A 17,975-nucleotide genomic window follows, 5' to 3' on the forward strand; every position below is an offset into this window, starting at 1 on the left:
ATACATCCAGAGATGTTAGGGGCCTGCGGACACAAAATATAAGAAGCTGCACAGTTTGATCTACATGAAAATCTTGGTGTATTCAGGGGGCTGCCGAGTCATTGATTATTCCAGTGCCAATGTCATCACAAATACACTGACACGGGCATGGTCATATGGCCACTCGATGTTATCAGGCAGACAGCCAGATGATCCCAAAACATAATTTTACAATGTTTTAGATTATCATTGAAGTGAACGTAAAAAAATTAAAGTCTTAAGGAACTTGTGGAACACCCCCCCAACTGAGATTCTGTCAGGCTGCCTCCACATAGCCTGAAAACCCCTCCCAGCTCTAACATTCTTTGAGTTTCCCTGGTAACCATCTGCTGGTGGAAATGACAATTAAGCTGTTCAGCTGCTGGTTCACTGAGTTCTCCCGTGTGGCTCTGTGCCAGGGTCAAGAAGGCCTGGATTTACACACCTGCGGCGACATACCGACCGAAGGGGGACCCACCCGAGGTCAGGGATGAGTCCTGAAATACAGAATGGAAAAAGCCTAAACCTGGGTGAACATCATTCATTCGTCCACCGCCCCATCTGCTCGTCTGTCCGTCCATCAACATTCACTTCTGCCTGTTATATTACCGATCCTAAATTTGGGAGCGAGAAGATGGGGTTACAAAAACAATAAGCAAGGTTTACCGCAGTTGGCTAATGTGCTACTATGACTATTATATAAATACATAAATGTATATACTCTCCCATAACATTGCTTCCTCCTGGGAAGGTGGGGGACTCACTTTTCTCTGTATCCTCTTTGTACCTTTATTTGAATCATGAATAGATATCGTCTACTCCGGAAATAAGTTTCAACTGTAAACAATGCCCTGGACTGCCATCCAGTGCTCTGGCTGCTCAAGCAGCCTGACCCTCGGTGGTGGTCATGGTGGAGTGATTTAGGGTCAGTAAATGGGGTCAATAGGAGGCATCTTTTGGCCCTGCTGACCATGGGTTCTGTGGCCTTGTCCAGAAGGCTGCTGACCCCAGAGGGCTCTGCCCACCCAACCCCAGCTTGATCCTGCCCCAACAGGGTGCAGTGCCCGGGACAAATTACTCGAGGGTAATAGGGGTAACCCCCCTGCTGTGGCCTCAAGAGACCTGTTTGTGTGGACTGGCATGCAGTCACATATGAGTGAAAGTGACTGGGCACGTGTGCCCTTTTCCTTCCCCAAATATTTTCCTTGGAGCCATCAGATGCTCTCCCCAGCCTGCTGCCGTGGGTGAATGGGCAGCTTTCAATGTCTGTGCTGTATATCCCCCCGCTCCCCTGCAAGATCAGCAGCACCATGCCACACATGTCCCTACCTCTGGAGTCCCCAAGGCCATGGTGGAAGGGAGGGGGTCATAGGCTTGAGTTCCATATGTCTTAGTTCCTCCAGAGACCCACCCCCACTCTGATACATAGCTAGATCTGCAGAGACCATGTTGATCCTTTTGGGCCGGGAAAGACTGGGACATCTCAGGTGACAGCTTCTCCGGAGACTTTTCTCAGTGAGTCTTCCCTCCCTTTTGGGTGTCCTCACTTCTGCCATTGCCTTCCTCCTTCCAGCATCCCTGAGAGCCAGAGACTGTCCTTGCCTCTATTTTATAAGTGGGGAAGCTGGAGCCCAGTGTGAAATAACTTACTCTCAAGTTCGCCTAGTTTGTCAGTCCCTCAGCCTGAATTCAGCCCACTCTCCTCTCACGCTGTCCCGGGCCTCCTGTGAAGAGTCCTACGGCAGCAGAGTGGCCTCGCCTACTGCAGGCCTGACCATAGAGGAGGAGATGGGTGCTGTTGGTTATACTAAAATATAAAACCCTTGTGCCTCAACAGACTCCATAAATAAAGTGAAAAGACAGGCCACCAACTGGCAGAAGACAGTAGAGACAGACCCAGGATCAGAGTTCCCACAAATCAATAAGAACCATGCAAAAAAAGAAAAAAGAAAAAAGAAACATGGCTGGTGATACAAAGGCAGGTCACAGGATAGGAAATCTGAACAATCAATGATGAAAAGGTTTCAGCCCCACTCATCAGAGACACACAAAAACACAAATGAGAGCCTGGCCAGGCGTGGCTCAGAGGTTGAGCATCGACCTAGGATCCAGGAGATCGGGGTTCCATTCCTGGTCAGGGCACATGCCTGGGTTGCCGGCTAGGCAGCCAATCAATGACTCTCTCATCATTGATGTTTCTATCTCTCTCTCCCCCTCCTTTCCTCTCTCTGAAATCAATAAAGATATGTTTAAAAAAAACAAAAAAAAACACGAATGAGAGACACTTGGCAGCCCCTCAGCAGAGTGGCATGAGTTCCAAAGTCTGACAGTTGCCAGAAAGAGTCCGGATGCACAACTGCAGAAACTGGCCAGCCCCTCGGATGCGCTCTGGTGATGGCAGGTGAACCTGAAGAAGCTCCCTCCCAGCGACCCCTCCCTGGGCACACACAGTGACACATACAAGGATGTTCATGGCAGTGTCCTTTGTATGGTGGAAACTGGAAATAACTCAAATGCCCATCCATAGGAAATGGAGTTAATAAATGGTGGTACATACCTAACGAAATAGATTAGGATAGTGGCAACATGTATGTAGAGCTCTGCCCATCAACACGGATAAATTTCAAAAAACTTGAACAAAAACAAGCAAGTTGGCTATGGACAGTATTATATCATTTACAAAAACTTAAAAAGCCTGCAAAGCAATGCAAACCATGCAGTGTTTTATGGATGTATACATGTGGAGCATAGATATAAAAACATGTACAGGAACGAATCACACCAGCCTCAGGAAATGGGGTGGTGACTGTCTGGGTGGAAGGGAGGGGAGCGGACCCAGAAGCATCTTTTTATTTGTAATGACTTATTTCACAATCCAGGTTCTGGGAACATGGGAGGTGTATGTATTTGTCCCCATATTTTTCATGTGTTAAATGTCTTATAATTTAAAACAGCAGGGAGCTGGACAACTGCTCCAAAGTTGATTGTCTCCCAGGTGACTGATCACTGTTAGAAAATGCCATCTGGAAGTTTCCTCCTAGTCCTTGCTCCTAATTCTCTTGCTTAAGGATTCCACTTGAAAATGCAGCTATTGGTGGCCTACATCTGAATTGGCTCCTGCCTTTGGCAGGCTAATATGCAGACTGGAACTGCGGGGAGGAAGCTGCCTCTCCCAGCTACCCCTCCATGGCCATCTACCTCTACTCCTCCCCACCCCTTCCGCCTTCTCAGCAGACGGCTGGCTGCTCACACCGCAGGTCCCCTTCTGTAGGAAGTCCTCAACAAGCCCAGAGGCAAGGAGGCTCACAGAAACCCCACCCATTTGTCCATGGAGTTCTATGCTAACCAGAAACTAGGCTCAACAAGGGATGCTCAGTGGAGAGAAGGGAACTGGGAGTCAAGACATCTGTTGATTTGCTGGCTGACTCTGGGTCAGTGACACAACCTCTATGAACCTCGGTGTCTCCACAGAGGATATACGGTCTAATGTGGTGGTTCCAAACCCAGAAGCATCAGAATCAAGGAGGAGCTTTTTAAAACATAAATACAGGGGCCCCTTAATCAGAATTGCCTGGGGTGGGCCTTGGAATGTATTTCTTTTGAATCGCTAGGTGATTCCAATGCATGGACAAGTTTGGGAACCATGAGCTGGTCATTCCAGGTTGGACATTCATGTATGTGAGAAAACTCAGTCCGCATGGCCTTATTTTCTCTCCCCACCCCCAGTGCCTTCCTGCATCCTTGTTAATCATCACCCTGAATAGTTTATGCCAAGCGGGGTGCTGGGTGAGAATGAGGGAGCAGATGAGCTTCCAGAATGCGGCCCCTCTCAGCCTCCCACTCCTTAGTAACCGCAGGGAAGCTGAGAAAGAAGGGAGGGGGCAAGCACTCACCCTTCCACAGGTGGAGGAGGGTTAGATAGTAGGGACAGGTCCATCTGCTGAATTCCTGGCCCTTTGCCCCAAGGCCCAGCACCCCGTCCTCCTACCTCCACCCCTAGCAAGGGCAGGAGTCACCGCAAATCACAGAATTCTAGAACATCAAAGGCAGACCAATGTTTTCTTGATCGCAGCCATTCACCATGGCTTACCACTTGTACTATTATTTAATTGGCACTTTCTTTTATATTGACACACCGTCTTTTTACTTGAATGCCTACTTTAGCCCATTCTAAGCAATAATATTTATGAAATAGCAGGTTTCATGTGCTAGTTATTTTTTTGTTAACACACATTAAAATAAACACATAATGATTTCCATTTTTAAGGGTCTGTCTATTTATCTCCTGATGTTACTTCGTGCATCACCGTACTTCCAGAAACACTGAACTGGTCCAACCCTCTGGTTTTACAGTGATGCAAAGGAGGCACAGGGAGGCGGGGCCGCAAAGGTTCCCACAGCTCCTGTGGAACCCCGTATTCCCACAGGCAGCCACACCGGAGACTAAGGGGTGCACACCTAAGGGCCTGTGATGGGCCCCAGGCTACCTGGTGACCTTGACCTTTGAGAGACCATTCTTTGGTTGTGCACTGCCCCCTCCTGGCAGGTCCTTCTGCAATATGGCCCTTCCTAGAAAGAGCAGCCAGAGGAGGGGCCTCGTTGAGGAACAGAGAAGGTCATGCTGGAGGTGAGAAGTGAGGGCAGTCAGGGAAAAAGGCGTCCTTGAAGAGATGGCATTTGCACTTGGCTTTGAAGGATGTACAGACTTGGACGGGCTTGGATGCCTGTTAAGAAGCTATGACTTGATCCCGTGGTCAGTCGTTCACCGGGCGGGGGTTGATAAGCAGGGGAGGGATGGGATGCCAAGTACAGTGTGGAAAGCAGACAGGGGAGAAGAGGGCAGAGGCCGAGGAAGCACGAAGGGAGGAGCGATGTGGCAATGGTCTAGGTGAAGGGGGACAGGGCCTGCCTCTGCCTCTACCCCACCGGGGAGCTTGCCGAGTCGATTCCTACCTCTGAACCTGCTTCCTTACCAGTAAGAGGAGAGAGCTGGGCTCGATGCTCTCCAGAGACCCTTCCAGCTCTGAGAAATAAAACCACATAAATAAGAAATTATGCTGAAGGGACTGTGAATTGGTACAACCCTTTTGGTAGTTAATCTGGCTTTTAGCTTTTACAATAAACCCAGGCATCCCTCTGGCCCGCTTTTGATTCCATCCTACCGTAATTAAAGCTTGGGGCGGTAAGGATGCATGCACTGGGCTGTTTAGAGCAGCCAGAACACTGAGCGTGGAGAATCTATGTCGTGCTGTCTCCCACCTCTGCCTGGCATTCGTCTTGCCCGGGGACTGAGCACTCAGGCAGCTGGAGCATGTCCAAATCCTGCCACTCACTGGATGCCAGGCCTTGGCCTTGCTGAGCCTCAGTTTCCTCAACTATAAACAGGGCTCGGACCCAGTTGCATGTCTCATAGGGTGCTCTGAGGGTTAAAACGGTTAGCGCTTGTACGCTGGTGCACAACACAGCGCCGGCTCAGGGTACCCACTCTTCAGATGCGAGCTCACTGTTACTCAAAAGGCTATGGCAGATCCAGATGTCTGGAGAAACGGCTCTGATATGTTATTAAGTGGAAAAAGTGAGTTGCAGTTGTTGTGCGTTTAGTATGACCCCCTTTTGTAGGAGAGAGAAGTGAAAGGGAAAAGGGGGGTCAAAACCTGCTGAAGGAGGTGTGTGTTTGTCCCTGCAGAGGGGGGATGTGAAGGGATCTGACACCAGCTCTCACACACACACACTCACACTCACACGCGCACACACTCGCACACGCACGCACTGCATCTTGGTTGCAGAGCGCAGGGCCTGGCATGCGGGTAGTGGGCTGGGAAAGGATGAGAGGGAGGAAAGATTCACTTCCTCCCTGTACATCTATGAATTGTTTCACTTGTTACTTCAGTAATAACTTGTCAACCTTTCATAAAGAAAAAAGAAAGAGAGAAATTGTCATCCCATGAGAGGAAAGGAGGCCATGGGAAACCTACTGGCCCAAGTGACTTGGTTCAGGGAGAACCCATTGTGACAATGGGTGAAAGGACCATCTCTGGGTCCTGGGGTCAAGGGCAGCCTTCCCAGGTGAGCCCTTCTCTTGAGAGTTCCCATGTTGAACAGGCCTTTTTCAACCTCTCCAACCAAAAAAATGTTGAGGATCAGAGAAGGTAAAAGAGTGGCCAAGGTCACACAGCAGAGCCAGACCAAACGGGTAATTTCCTCACTCCTGGCCCAGTACCCTCCCCCTGCTGATACCTCTGTGCAGGAGCCACCCTGCTGGGAAGGGAAGGAGATAGTGCCCCACCTGCTTAGCTTCCTTTTCTGCTGGCAGTCCTTCCTTCACTCATTTTCTGAGTGCCCTCACTGTGCCCTGATGAGGCTCCAGGATGACTAAGGCATGAAGCTTACCCGAGAGGCACTCGCAGTCGAGTGGTTTGGAAGCTTCTGGCTTCCACTGCTAACAAAGACATCTTTCTCTAACGGGTAGAAAAATGCTCTGAGGCTAATTTTTTTTAACGCACTGTTTTGTTTGCTGCTGCCTTAATTGTTGCCATGTTATATTCTATCAGTTTAATGTTTTAATTTTGTGCTTGGGCCCTGAGGCAATTCAGTGAAGGGTATGATTTGAAAAATCAAGGAAATAAAGAAATTGTCCACAAAAGAAGCAGCCTCCCAGGAGCCGAAGACAAGGCTTAAGTGCCTCGAATGAATTTTATTAGAAACAAAACAAAAACAAACAACCTGTTGCCAGACAGAAGGTATTAGACCATCCTGGTTTGGTTTGGTTTTTGTTTTTTTAATTTAATACCAGTTCTCCATTTCTTCCAAGGTCAACCAAGGGCTCAGTTCCTTCTCCATTGCCTTCCATAAGCCTTCCACATTTCTGCTTCCAGGTCCATAGCCACAGTGGGCGCCAGCCTGCTCTGCCCCTCTCTTCTTCAGGAGAAGGGCTGTAGCCACCCTTGCATTTGCCAATATTTATTGATAGGTGTGCAACCAATAAGACAACCCTCTAGAGTCTGGCCTCTAGAGAATTTACATTCTACTAAGGTATGCAGCCTATTGGGGCGATAATGCTCCCAAGGGGGTGAAATTGGTTCTTGGAAAGGTGAAGAAAACCTTTGATCTTCCAGTGTTTTGTATGCTCATTACCCTGTTCACTGTCGCAGTGAGTAGCCCATCTAGTCACCTGGGCATCACCATCAATTCAAGTTGCCAACCTTCTCCCAGCTCAAGCTCCTGATTACCAGGCCCCTGGCAGCCCAGTCCACAAAGGCTTCCTCTGTCTCCCTGAAAATTAATGCTACCTGTCTTCACTTTCCTCCCTGCCCAGATCCCAGGACCCAGAGATTGGGCATCTCTTTGGCCAACGCTCAGACTCCTGTGCCCTTTCCCCCCACCCATCTGGAAAAGCCCTGGGCCTGGATAAACCCACTAAGTACTTTCCCCTTGCCTGTTTCCAGGTAGGTGAGCTGTGAAGGGAAATCTCTCAGCAGGACCAGACAGGACACATATAACTGAATGACCATTGCCCTCAACTAGGTTGACAACACTATGGAGCAATTGGGGCTTCTGTGGGCAAGTTTGCTCTTCAGCTCTCCGAGTGCTCGTTGTCCTCCTTCCTTCAAACTCCCCCCATCTCTTCCTCACTCTCAGCAGAAGACCTTGCCTCCCACTTGGCAGAAAAAATAGAAGCTCGAGATGAAATCTCCCTTAACATCCCACTACAAACCTACAGCTACATCTGCACCTCTCTTTGTTCCTTCTTTTGGCTCTGGGGAAGTCATCCCTCCTCCTCTCCCAGGCCAACCCCTCCACCCACACGCCGGATCCCATCCTCTCGCACGTGCTCGTGAACATGGCCCGCTGATTGTCTCCTGTTTCCTGCAGCCCTCCTTAATCTCTCTCCCTTTGATCTCCCATTAGCCTTTAAACAAACTCAGGTCTCTCTCATGTCATTACGCACCTCCCCAACGCACGTGGACCCTGTCACAGACGCTCTCTCCTCTCGTTCACACGAAAACCTCTCAAAAGACCCACTGCCTCCCTCCAGCCCTCCTTCAATTGTTGACCACTGCCATCTGACCTTCTCCATCATTCCACAGAAGTAGCACCCTCCCTAAAGCCACCAACAGTCCCCATGCCTGTCATTAAACCAAAGCCAGTGGTTCCAGTCTCCTCCTGTTCCACCTCTCAGAGCAATCCCCTGAACTCTCTCCGCTTTCCTGAAACTCTTCCCTTGCCTTCCTTCCCCAAGGCCACTCCCCTGGGTTTCCTCCTCCCTCCTCACCCTCTGCAGGCACGTCTGTCTCTCTGTGTCCCTGGTCTGTCCTTGTGCAGACCTAAGCTGGGGGTGTACCTTGGAGCTCCATCCTGGGCCACTCCCCTTCGCTCTCCAGGTCTCTCCCTGGGCAGTCCTGCCCTCAGCCACAGTCTCACTAATCCTCTCTCTACTTGTGAGTCCAAAGCCAGGCCTCCACGTGCCTACTAAAAGGCATCTCACTGTCAACATGTCTCAAAGGCATCTCACTCTCAACATGTCTAAAGTGCAACTTGCACTTCTCATGTCCCCTTCCCCACCCTCCCCTCCTGGCTCATTCCCCCATCTCAGCCCTCTCCTTTTCCCTGTCCCTGTGAAAGTCCCTGCCTGCCTGTTTGCTCAGAGACCTCTGAGTCCATTCTAATACTCCCTGTCCCTTACCAACCGTTTTAACACATCTCTATGATGATTTTACTATCTGATAACTCTAGAAGTTCCACCGCTCTCCAACTCCACTGTTACCAGCACACACACACACACCACCCATTATATGCTCCCTGGATGCCTGCCTGCACTCCTAACCCTAATTTGTCTTCCTGCATTTACTCAAACACACACTACTCTACTTGCCACTGGGCATTCACACAGGTCACATTAAAATTCAAATATCATCCCATACCTCTCTGAGCTGTTCTGTCAGTGGCTTTCTATCAATCATAGGATGAAAAGAAAGATCCTTAATGTGGAATCTATACTCCACCCACCTTCTGTACTCCCGTCACTCTGCTCTCCCTCTGGGCCCTGCTACAAAGGACTTTACCTGCCTCTTCTCTCAGCTGTATCTTCTGCCTCAGGCCCTTTGCACAGCTTCTTCCCTCTGCCCAGGATTCTCCTCCCCCCCCCCCATTCTCCCCTACACATAGTTAAGATTTCCTCACAAACACCACTTCCTCAGAGAATCCTGCCCTAACACCCAAGAAAGATAGACTCCTCCTTCCTGTTGAATAATGGCTGACATATGTACACACATAGCACTATTGTTAGTAGCTCTTCTGAGCATTTCTACGTAGAACTCATTTACTCCCCATGACAACCTTATGAGATAGAAATTATAATTATTCTACAGAGGAAAAAAGTGAGGCTCAGAGAAGTTATGTAACTTACCCAAGGTCACATGGTTAATCAGAGGCAAAGTCAGAATTTGAACCGGGCAGTGTGACTCGAGAAAACACTGTCCTTTCCCTTTCTGCACTTACCCTCTGTAACAACACATTGGTGTGACTCTTTGTTTAGCATGTGTCTCTCCCATTAGACCATAAGCCCTATTGGGGTAGAGACTGGTTCATCCCCAATTGTGGGTGCTCAATAAATATTTGCTAAGTAGCGGTATGTAGATTAGTCTCCTTCCTCTTCTGCTTTTTGTTGTTGTTGTTAATCCACACCCGAGGATATTTTTTCTATTGATTTTTTTTTTTAGAGTGAGTGGAAGGGAAGGGGAGAGAGAGAAACATCAATATAAGAGGGACACACTGATTGGTTGCCTCCTGCACGTGGTCTGGTATCAAACCTACAACCCAGCTATGTGCTCTTAACAGGGAATCGAACCCAAGACCCTTTGGCCCTCAGGCCGACGCTCTGAGCAAAACCACTGAGCAAAACCGGCCAGGGCTCCTGCCTCTTGTTAGATAGACATGAGCAGAGCAATGATGATGGGCCAAGTGCAGAAACTCACTGGGGCAGAAAGCTCCAATGGCTAGCAAGGGGCAAAACTGGGAAAACAAGAACCTTATCCCCAGGGGAACCTATCCTCCCCCAGCCTATCGCTGCTGGTCATGTGGTTTAGACTCCCTGAGCATTTCCTCCCTAAAGATAACATCTAGGCCTCAGCTGTATTTGGGCTCCAGGCTCAGAGAAGCAGCAAAACTGGAAAGCTGATGAATATTCTATTAAGACCCTCCCCTGAGACCTCCCCTAAGATTTCCACCTGCAAAAGAGAGATAAATATGGTCAGGATGAAGGACACACAGGGAAGCATGCCAGCGCCATTCCTTTCCCCCTTCCTCCCTCCGAGGGGACCCCAGTGACTTGCAACCAGGGGAACAATGGGCAACAGCAGCTCGTCCCAGGCTAACCCCCGAACCCATGTCCCAAGTGACCTTTTCTCTGACTTCTCAGTGAGCCAGAGCAGCCCAGCCTAGGCGCTCCTGTTGCTTCTGCTATGCACCTTCCTTATTTCACCATCCTAAGTATATTTTTTCTGCCATGAAGGACCCAATACCCTTTGGCTCAGTGCTGGGTAGCCCTTCCCTTTGGACATCCCCATTCCCCATCCCCCTTTCCTTAAATAAATTCAATTTTTCTTTATTCACTGTCTGAGATGGCTATTTAGTCTGCCTGCACACCACCGACCCTAACCTTTCACCTCTTCTTCATTCACTGCACTCGATCAGTCACATGGTCCTGTCCCCTGTTCTTCCTGATGGATTTCAAACCCTAGGAGGTTCAGGCATGTGCTTATCCACATCCTGATACTTGTTGGAAAATGTTAAGTGTCCACACATTCAAACTTTCTAGAGCAAAGCCTATGTGTTTCGTGCTGTCTTCAGAATCTCAATAGGTCCATGAAGTTATAAAACAGCTCATTCAAATAGTCCCCAGCCTAGCTCATCCTGTCCCCACCAACCTACTCTCAACAACTACAACAGCTTCTAGTTTTTATCTCTGCAAAATAATCCTCCACACTTGGGTCATAGCAATCTTTTAAAAACGGAAACGCAGGCCACCGTCCTGTATAACACCAGTCAGAGACTGTCTATTGCTTTTGAAGTGCAGACTCTGCTGGTGGGTGAAGGGGTGCTGTAGGCACTATTTCTTCATCCTCATGTGTCCTCAGTGTTCCCTCTTCCTACCCCCACCCCCAACTCTACAGCCCAGCAGCGCAGACTGCGTTCTCTGTTTGGGTTTACCAACCTATACCAGCCTGCGGCTTCTCCTTTGGATACTCAGGCAGTGCCCTCTGCCTGGGATGCCAGTCCTTTCCTCTGCACCTAGAAATCCCTGCACCATCTTTAAGCTTCAGCTTAGATGTCTCTCTGGATGCCCCTCATCCCTGCTCCCACAGGCTCTGCCTGCCCCGGACAATGCACATAAGGCATTGAATCCTAGTTGCTTGGTTACCGTGTCTCGTCCCTGTGCGCTTTGAGCAGTCGCCATGCCTTATTCGTCTTTTCACCACCCCTCCCGTTCTATAGCCCAGGGTAGCTCCAGGTACCGTGCTCAGGAAGGCTTTGCTCAGTGAATGAATGATAATGACAGGTAGTCTGTCAACATAAGCGCCCAAACCTGTAAGAAATTTTGAGTTTATTTAGGCCAAACTGACAATTGCCAGGAAGCAAAATCTCAATGAATGGAGAAAATGCTCCAGAGACAGAAGAGCAGTTTTGCCCCTTATTTTATACGTTATAATCAGAGGAGGAGATGTAAAGGGGTTAAATGAAATCCTTTGGGGTTAGATTAGGGAGGCGGGAGAAGGCAAAGCCGAGGGGGATTAACATAATAATAACGAGGGGATCTGTGGTCTCTGCTCTGGTGTGTGTGTGTGGGGAATTATTTTGATATTCCAAAGGTATGTTATCAGGCATGTTATCATAGATGCAGAAAAAGACAACAGGCAGCTCCGTGAAGGTAAAGGCTGACCTTTGTCAAGGAAGCTACCTGCCTAGGACATGACTACATGCCATGAACTGCCTTTAGTTAGGGAGTTTTCATTTCAGACCTTCCTATGCAGTTACTTTCCGTTCCTGAGTTTGCAAGGCCGCCACGCAGGTCTCCCCTGAGCTTGTCAGGGTTAGTACCAGGTGCTTTTTCATCCACAGGTTTCTAGTTCATGAGCCCTAAAAAGTGTGACATGAACAACTGAGTTTGTAACTGGAAGTTCGGGTCGAGAAAGACACGCTGATTAGGATGCTCAGACATAAATAAAACCCAATAGCATCCCTGAGAAAGCTAACGTGGACGACAAACTCCAAGGCGCAAGGCTGAAGGATTTAAGGAGACTCAACTTATCTAGGCCGGCCAAGGGGCGGGGTCAGGTCTGGCCACGCCCCTCCCCGGCAATGGGCGGTCTCGCGTCCTTCTGAGTCTCCGCCCCTTTCACCCCTGCTGGGGCAGGCGAGCTACTCTAGGAGATAAAACTACATTTCCCGGCATGCCACGGGCCTGGGCTAACGAGGAGCCGGAAGTGGGACGCGGGAGGTCTAAGGGCACGAGGGAAGTCGCCGGCGGGGGCTGAGGGGGGGCGTGCAGGTGAGCCAACCGGCCGCAAGTCGCGGACATGGCTGAGGCCAGGAAGCGGCGTGAGCTGCTTCCCCTGATCTACCAGCATCTGTTACAGGCAGGCTTTGTGCGCGCCGCGCGGGAAGTGAAGGAGCAGAGCTGCCAGGTGAGCGTGTGCGGGCCGCGTGTGAGGGCCGCGTGTGAGATCTGGAGAGCGGCAACCCGCGCTCCTTCCCCTGGCGGGCTCCCAGAGCCGGGTCCCACGGGGGGCCTTAGGAGCCGCAGCCTCTGCCCTGCGCTGCGCTGCGCCTCCCAGGCTCTCTGGGCCTCAGGTGCCCCATAGTATGCAGTGGGCGGGCCGGGACGTGTGATCCACGCGCAGGGCTCTGTAATTCCCGCGTCCCGTACCTCTCCACCCTCTTCCTGTTTGCGGCGATTTAAAGTTTTCTACGTGCCGGGCCACGTGGTTTGGTGCGGCTCCCTAAGGCGAGAAGGTAGTTGCAAGTTTGAGGAGTGGATTGCTACCAGCCCCGGGGGTCGGGGGGGGGGGGGGGGGGGGCGGCGGGGTGCGAAGGAGAGCGCCAAGAGAAGGGGCCTGTGACCCCTTAACTGAGCTGGAGCGCAGGCCTTTAACAGCCCTTCAGTACTGAGTCAGTCAGCTTGGGTATTCGAACTTCTGGTGTAGTCATTTCTTCATTCATTCTTTCAGCAACTGTTAATCTGGTGCTCAAGGTGCTGGTCATAAAATGGTGAGCACCGTCCCCCAGCCTTTCTAGAGATAACAGTCTAGTAGAGGAGATGCACATAAATCAAAGAATCATAAAAGTAACTGTACACTCAACACTACATTAAGTGCCAAGAATGAGAGGCATAGAGTGCTAAGACAGGGATGGCAGTTTGCCCTTGTCAGGGTATCTAGGACTGTTTTCCTGAGGAGGTGGTGTTGATTTGAGATCTGACAGAAGGGAGGTGGATATTCCAGACAGAGGTGCAAGTGCCCTGTGGTGGGAGGGAACTTGTTGCTGACTCTTGGCCTTGGGAAATTCCATTGTACAGGGAGGGGTGATAGAGGTCCCTTGGAGGGGGGGCAGTGCTGGTTGGAGCCCTCTTATAGGCAGTTTGGTCTTAATCTGAAGAGCAATGGTAAGCCCCTGGATGGTTTTAAGCTGGTAAAATGGTTAGCCAATATCCCTTTGGCTACAGTGGAAGCAATGGTCCTGATGCTTGCTCTCAGGACCTCCTGGAGAGACTAAAGGGTGATGGGCCCTAAGACATTATCTATGCTTTTTCCAACACTCTCTAGACTTCAGTTGCGCTTCTTACTCCATTTATATCACTTAACAGCTAAAGGGGGGGCAAAAGACAGTACCTGTCTTCATTTGGGGCTTTTGCCTAAGTAAAAGTAGTATCCTGCTCATGGAGCGTACATTCTAGCAGGAACAGACAGATGACAAATATTTTAAAAGTTAATGATACAGTGTGTTGGGTGATGGTAGGTGCTAGCTATAAAAATAAGATAGGCAAGGGGGATAGGAATGTCCAGTTATAAATAGGGTGGTCAGGAAGCCCCACTGAGAAGGTGACATTTGTGCAGAGACCTGAAGGAAGGGAGGGAGGGAGCTCTGTAGTTAGCAGTAAAGAGCATTCCAGACAGAATAGCAAGTCTTGATGGGGGCAGGGTGGTCTGACATATTTGAGGGACAGTGAGGAGGACAGTGTGCCTGAGGTGGAGTAAAGTGAAACTGACACTTGAAGTCTCAGTGCTACTGGCTCACTGTGCTGGGCACTGACTAGATTATCTCATGCAGGCCTGTTGGCAACCAGCTAGGTGGGTCCTACTGTTATCCTCAAGTTATACAGAAGGAACCTGAAGTATGAAGAGGTGAAGAGATTAGCCCAGCTATTTAATAGAGGAGTTCTGCATGACTGCAGGTGCACCCTCTTGGTCACTCTGCCCAGATGCCTGACACCCTCTGCCTTCTCCGCACATTGCTCGCTCAGCCTCCTTGGGACACTTGACATCCCATGTTCTTTTTTTTCTTCTTTTTTAAATATATCTTTATTGATTTCAGAGAGAGGAAGGAAGAGGGAGAGAGAGAGAGAGAAACATCAATGATGAGAGAGTCATTGATCGGCCACCTCCTGCACACCCCCAACTGGGGATCGAGCCCGCAACCCGGGCATGTGCCCTGACCGGGAATCGAACCCCGATCTCCTGGGTCTTAGGTCGACGCTCCACCACTGAGCCATGCCTGGCTGAGCTACATCCCATGTTCTTGATATTTGTAGAGATGGTGAGCCCTCTGGCCTTGGCTCCAAAGGCCTGGATTTCACCTGGTTCCCTCTGCTTCCGTCAAGGGACGGCACCATTTGATTCCAGTACTTTCCCAGTGGATAACGACTGCAGTCATGCCACCCGGATGCCTCGGGTGTCTGGGCTGTGGTTCATTCTGCCCTGGGGAGATTGACCAACCTGACCTTTAAAAGCCTTTTAAAAGGTCATGGGTGGGAAAAGCCCTGTCTTGTGGCCTCTAAGCCTGGAAAGTGCCAGGGAGGCTGGGGGCTGGATTAATCCTAGCCTGGAACATTCCAACTCCAGTCTCAAAGGCACCTCTCACCAACATGTTGTCTTAAAAGGTTTTAACTGGAAATACTTGCCCTGCTTGTCTCTGCAAGGTTTTAGTGGTACTGGCAGGGCCAAGCAGACATATTTTCCAGAACAAAAAGACCCCCTTCTAAACCACCTACTTGTGCGAGTCATGAGTTTATGGAGAGTTGGGCCCAAAGAGGATCCTTTCTGTGCTGGGGGGTTAATTGGCGCTCTCTCTTTACTTCTCTGCAGAAAAGTTTCCCGGCTCAGCCTGTAACCCTTCTGGACATCTATACGCACTGGCAACAGTAAGTCTAACAGTGTTGAAAGTGTGGAGTAGGAACACCCCAATCTCTCAGCTTGGAATAAGCTAGGGTACTAATCTGGTCTAAAATCTGTCCCCAAAGCCCACTGTAGACACTGTTATCGCCCCCAGGAAGCCAGGTCACATGTATGGGTGTCTGGTCGTTGGAGAGGACATTGAGAGCTGTTATCAGTATTGAATAACAATAAGGACAGAAGCTTCTCAGCAATTTGTTATTCATTCAATCAATAAACATTTATTGAAAACTTACAATAAATGCCAAGCCCTTTTCTAAGCATGGAGATGTCATGAGACAGACATGCCTCCTTCTTTCCTGGAGTTGACATTGGAGTCAGGGAGGTAGGCATACATCAAAGAATGAAACGAATGAATGTGAAATTATAGTGGCAGTAAGGATTACGAAAAAGAGGTGCCTGGTGCCAAAACCACATAAACCTCATTTGGGGTTCTAGGGGAAGCTTCCCTGTGATGACCTTTGATTTGAAAGCTGCAGGGAGTGGGGGAGTGAACTAGACAAAAGGTATGGAGAAGCAGGTGGCGTGTACCTAGCAGAGGGAACTGCTGGTGCTGAGGCCTGTAGCCATGGGCACAATGCAGATGAGGCTGGGCAGTCAGGAGGACTCGCCCCATGCAAGGCCCGATCATCCATGGTGAGAAGTTGTGTCTTGATCCCAAGAGCAGTAGGAGCCATGGAAGGATGAAGCAGAGTGGTGAGGTCAATCTGTAGCCTGGCGAGACTGGTTGGGGCTGTGGACATCATCATCCAAGCAAGAGCTGATGGGGCTTGAGACAGGAGTAATAGGATGTAGGAAGTGGGTTCCAGGAGTATTCAGGGATGAAACCAGGATTTATGGATGGGTTGGAGAGGCAATCTAGTTGAATCACAGGTATCTGGCTTGTGCATGGAGCTGGAAAGGAGTCTGATTTAGAGGGAAAAAATTCAAGGACATATTGAGTGTGAAATGCCTGTGAAACATGTAACATTTAAATACTTAAGGACTGGGAAATAATCCAAGGATGTATCAACAGAGGAATGGTTTGAGAATTGAGGGAACAATTGTATTCTCTCCATGCACTACTCGGACCACAACCAACCAGGTGAGTGAAGGACCTGGAGTCATGTCCCATTGAGAATACTGAATTGTCCAGGATGGAAAAGAGATGGCAAAGGGGCAGGTAAGGGGACCACTGTCTGTACATCTGTAAGGGATGTGGCTGTGGCATGTTCTCTGGGGCCCTGGGAGATTGAAGTAGGATCTGTATGTACCTACTTTAGGAAGAGGTTTCAGCTTCTGAATACAAGTGCGTAGTTATCAGAGCTATCCAAAAATTAGGTAGGCTACAGTGGGAGTGGTGAACTCCCTGTTATCAGATGTATGTAAGTAAAGGCAGGAATGATATAGAAGAGATCCCTGCTTCCAAAGTCTTTAAAAGCCCAGTCAGCCCTCAATTCTTGACTCTTCTCTGTTGCCAAAGCAAGCACAGGGCACACCCTGCACTTCCTCTCTCTCACCCTCTCTGACTTGTCCAGGTGTCTTGGGTATTAGCCACAGCACTTCCTTCCCCGGAGACCTGCTTCAGTGATCTTCACCACAAGCCCTTCGCAGCCCCTGGCCTCTGTGGATTAAGGGGTACTGAGTGAGACGGGAAATTCATACCCACTACAGGAAACCTAGCCTCGTGCTTCCTGGCACATTCAAACCGAGCAACTAGCTGTATGACCATGGACCAACGGTTTCCCTGAGTCTGTGTCTTCATCTGTAAAATGAAGATAATAGTAAATAAAATGCTAAACCTGGCCATCAGAGGCATCCCCCCACCCCCAATTTATATAGCACCTACTATGAGCCAGAACTGTTCTTGATATAACTGGGAACCAACAGAGAACAACTCCTTCCCTTGTAAAGCTTGCATTCTTTTGGGATGAGAGAAGCAGAAAAATTGATAGATGTAATAAACGAAACCTGTTTTTAATAGGAGATTCTCAACAGGTGACCTTCCTGGGAACCAGGGACCTGAGTAGCACACCCCAAACTGTGGCAGAGCATTATCTGTGGAAACTGGAGAGCAAGGGCTGTCTCCTCCGGGTGAGAGGGTGGAGTCAGAGAAATGATACTTGAAAGTTCCAGGGACTCAGCCATCTGAGTGCCTATCCTACCAATCAAAGACTTACTCTTTGATCCTGGGCAAGTCACTTAGTTGTTCATTTTTTGAAAAGTGTGCTGTGCACTAAGGATACCGTATTGAGCTGGAAAAGGTTCCTGCCAGCCCGTCCCCTCCCCGGACCGTACTGTGTAGTGAGGGTGTCAGGCAGGGAGTAAGTAAAATAACAGGAGAGAGAAAAGTGCTCTGAAGAAAATGAAACAGGATAACAGAGCTGAGAATATCTTGGGGAGGAGGGCAGGGTGATCAAGGAGGGCCTCTCTGAGGAGGCTGTGTTGGAGCCCAGGCCTGAAGGACAGGAGGGCCTGGGCAGAGTCTTCTAGGAAGAGGGCACTGCAGGCGCTGACAGTTCTGGAGGGAGG

At 49.6% G+C, this 17,975-nt stretch overlaps 2 protein-coding genes across 11 annotated transcripts in view; one reads left to right on the plus strand and one right to left on the minus strand.

Moving 5' to 3' along the window:
• The window catches only part of CD74 (CD74 molecule), a 196,615-nt gene that overhangs the window by 139,852 nt on the left and 38,788 nt on the right, over positions 1-17,975 (minus strand). The window lies entirely within an intron of this gene.
• The window catches only part of TCOF1 (treacle ribosome biogenesis factor 1), a 34,607-nt gene continuing 29,120 nt past the window's right edge, over positions 12,489-17,975 (plus strand). For 7 of the 10 annotated variants that reach the window (XM_081136972.1, XM_081136976.1, XM_081136975.1 and 4 more), the window contains exons 1-2: positions 12,558-12,701; positions 15,378-15,433. In XM_081136972.1, the coding sequence (XP_080993098.1) occupies positions 12,594-12,701; positions 15,378-15,433 (164 nt within the window). In that variant the 5' untranslated portion in view covers positions 12,558-12,593. Of the gene's footprint in view, positions 12,702-15,377; positions 15,434-17,975 lie in introns of all 10 variants that reach the window. The other 3 variants (XM_081136973.1, XM_081136978.1, XM_081136980.1) reach the window with 3 other exon arrangements.

The sequence above is a fragment of the Miniopterus schreibersii genome (assembly GCF_964146895.1).
Source record: "Miniopterus schreibersii genome assembly, chromosome: 4".
In the NCBI taxonomy this organism is placed as follows: domain Eukaryota; kingdom Metazoa; phylum Chordata; class Mammalia; order Chiroptera; family Miniopteridae; genus Miniopterus; species Miniopterus schreibersii.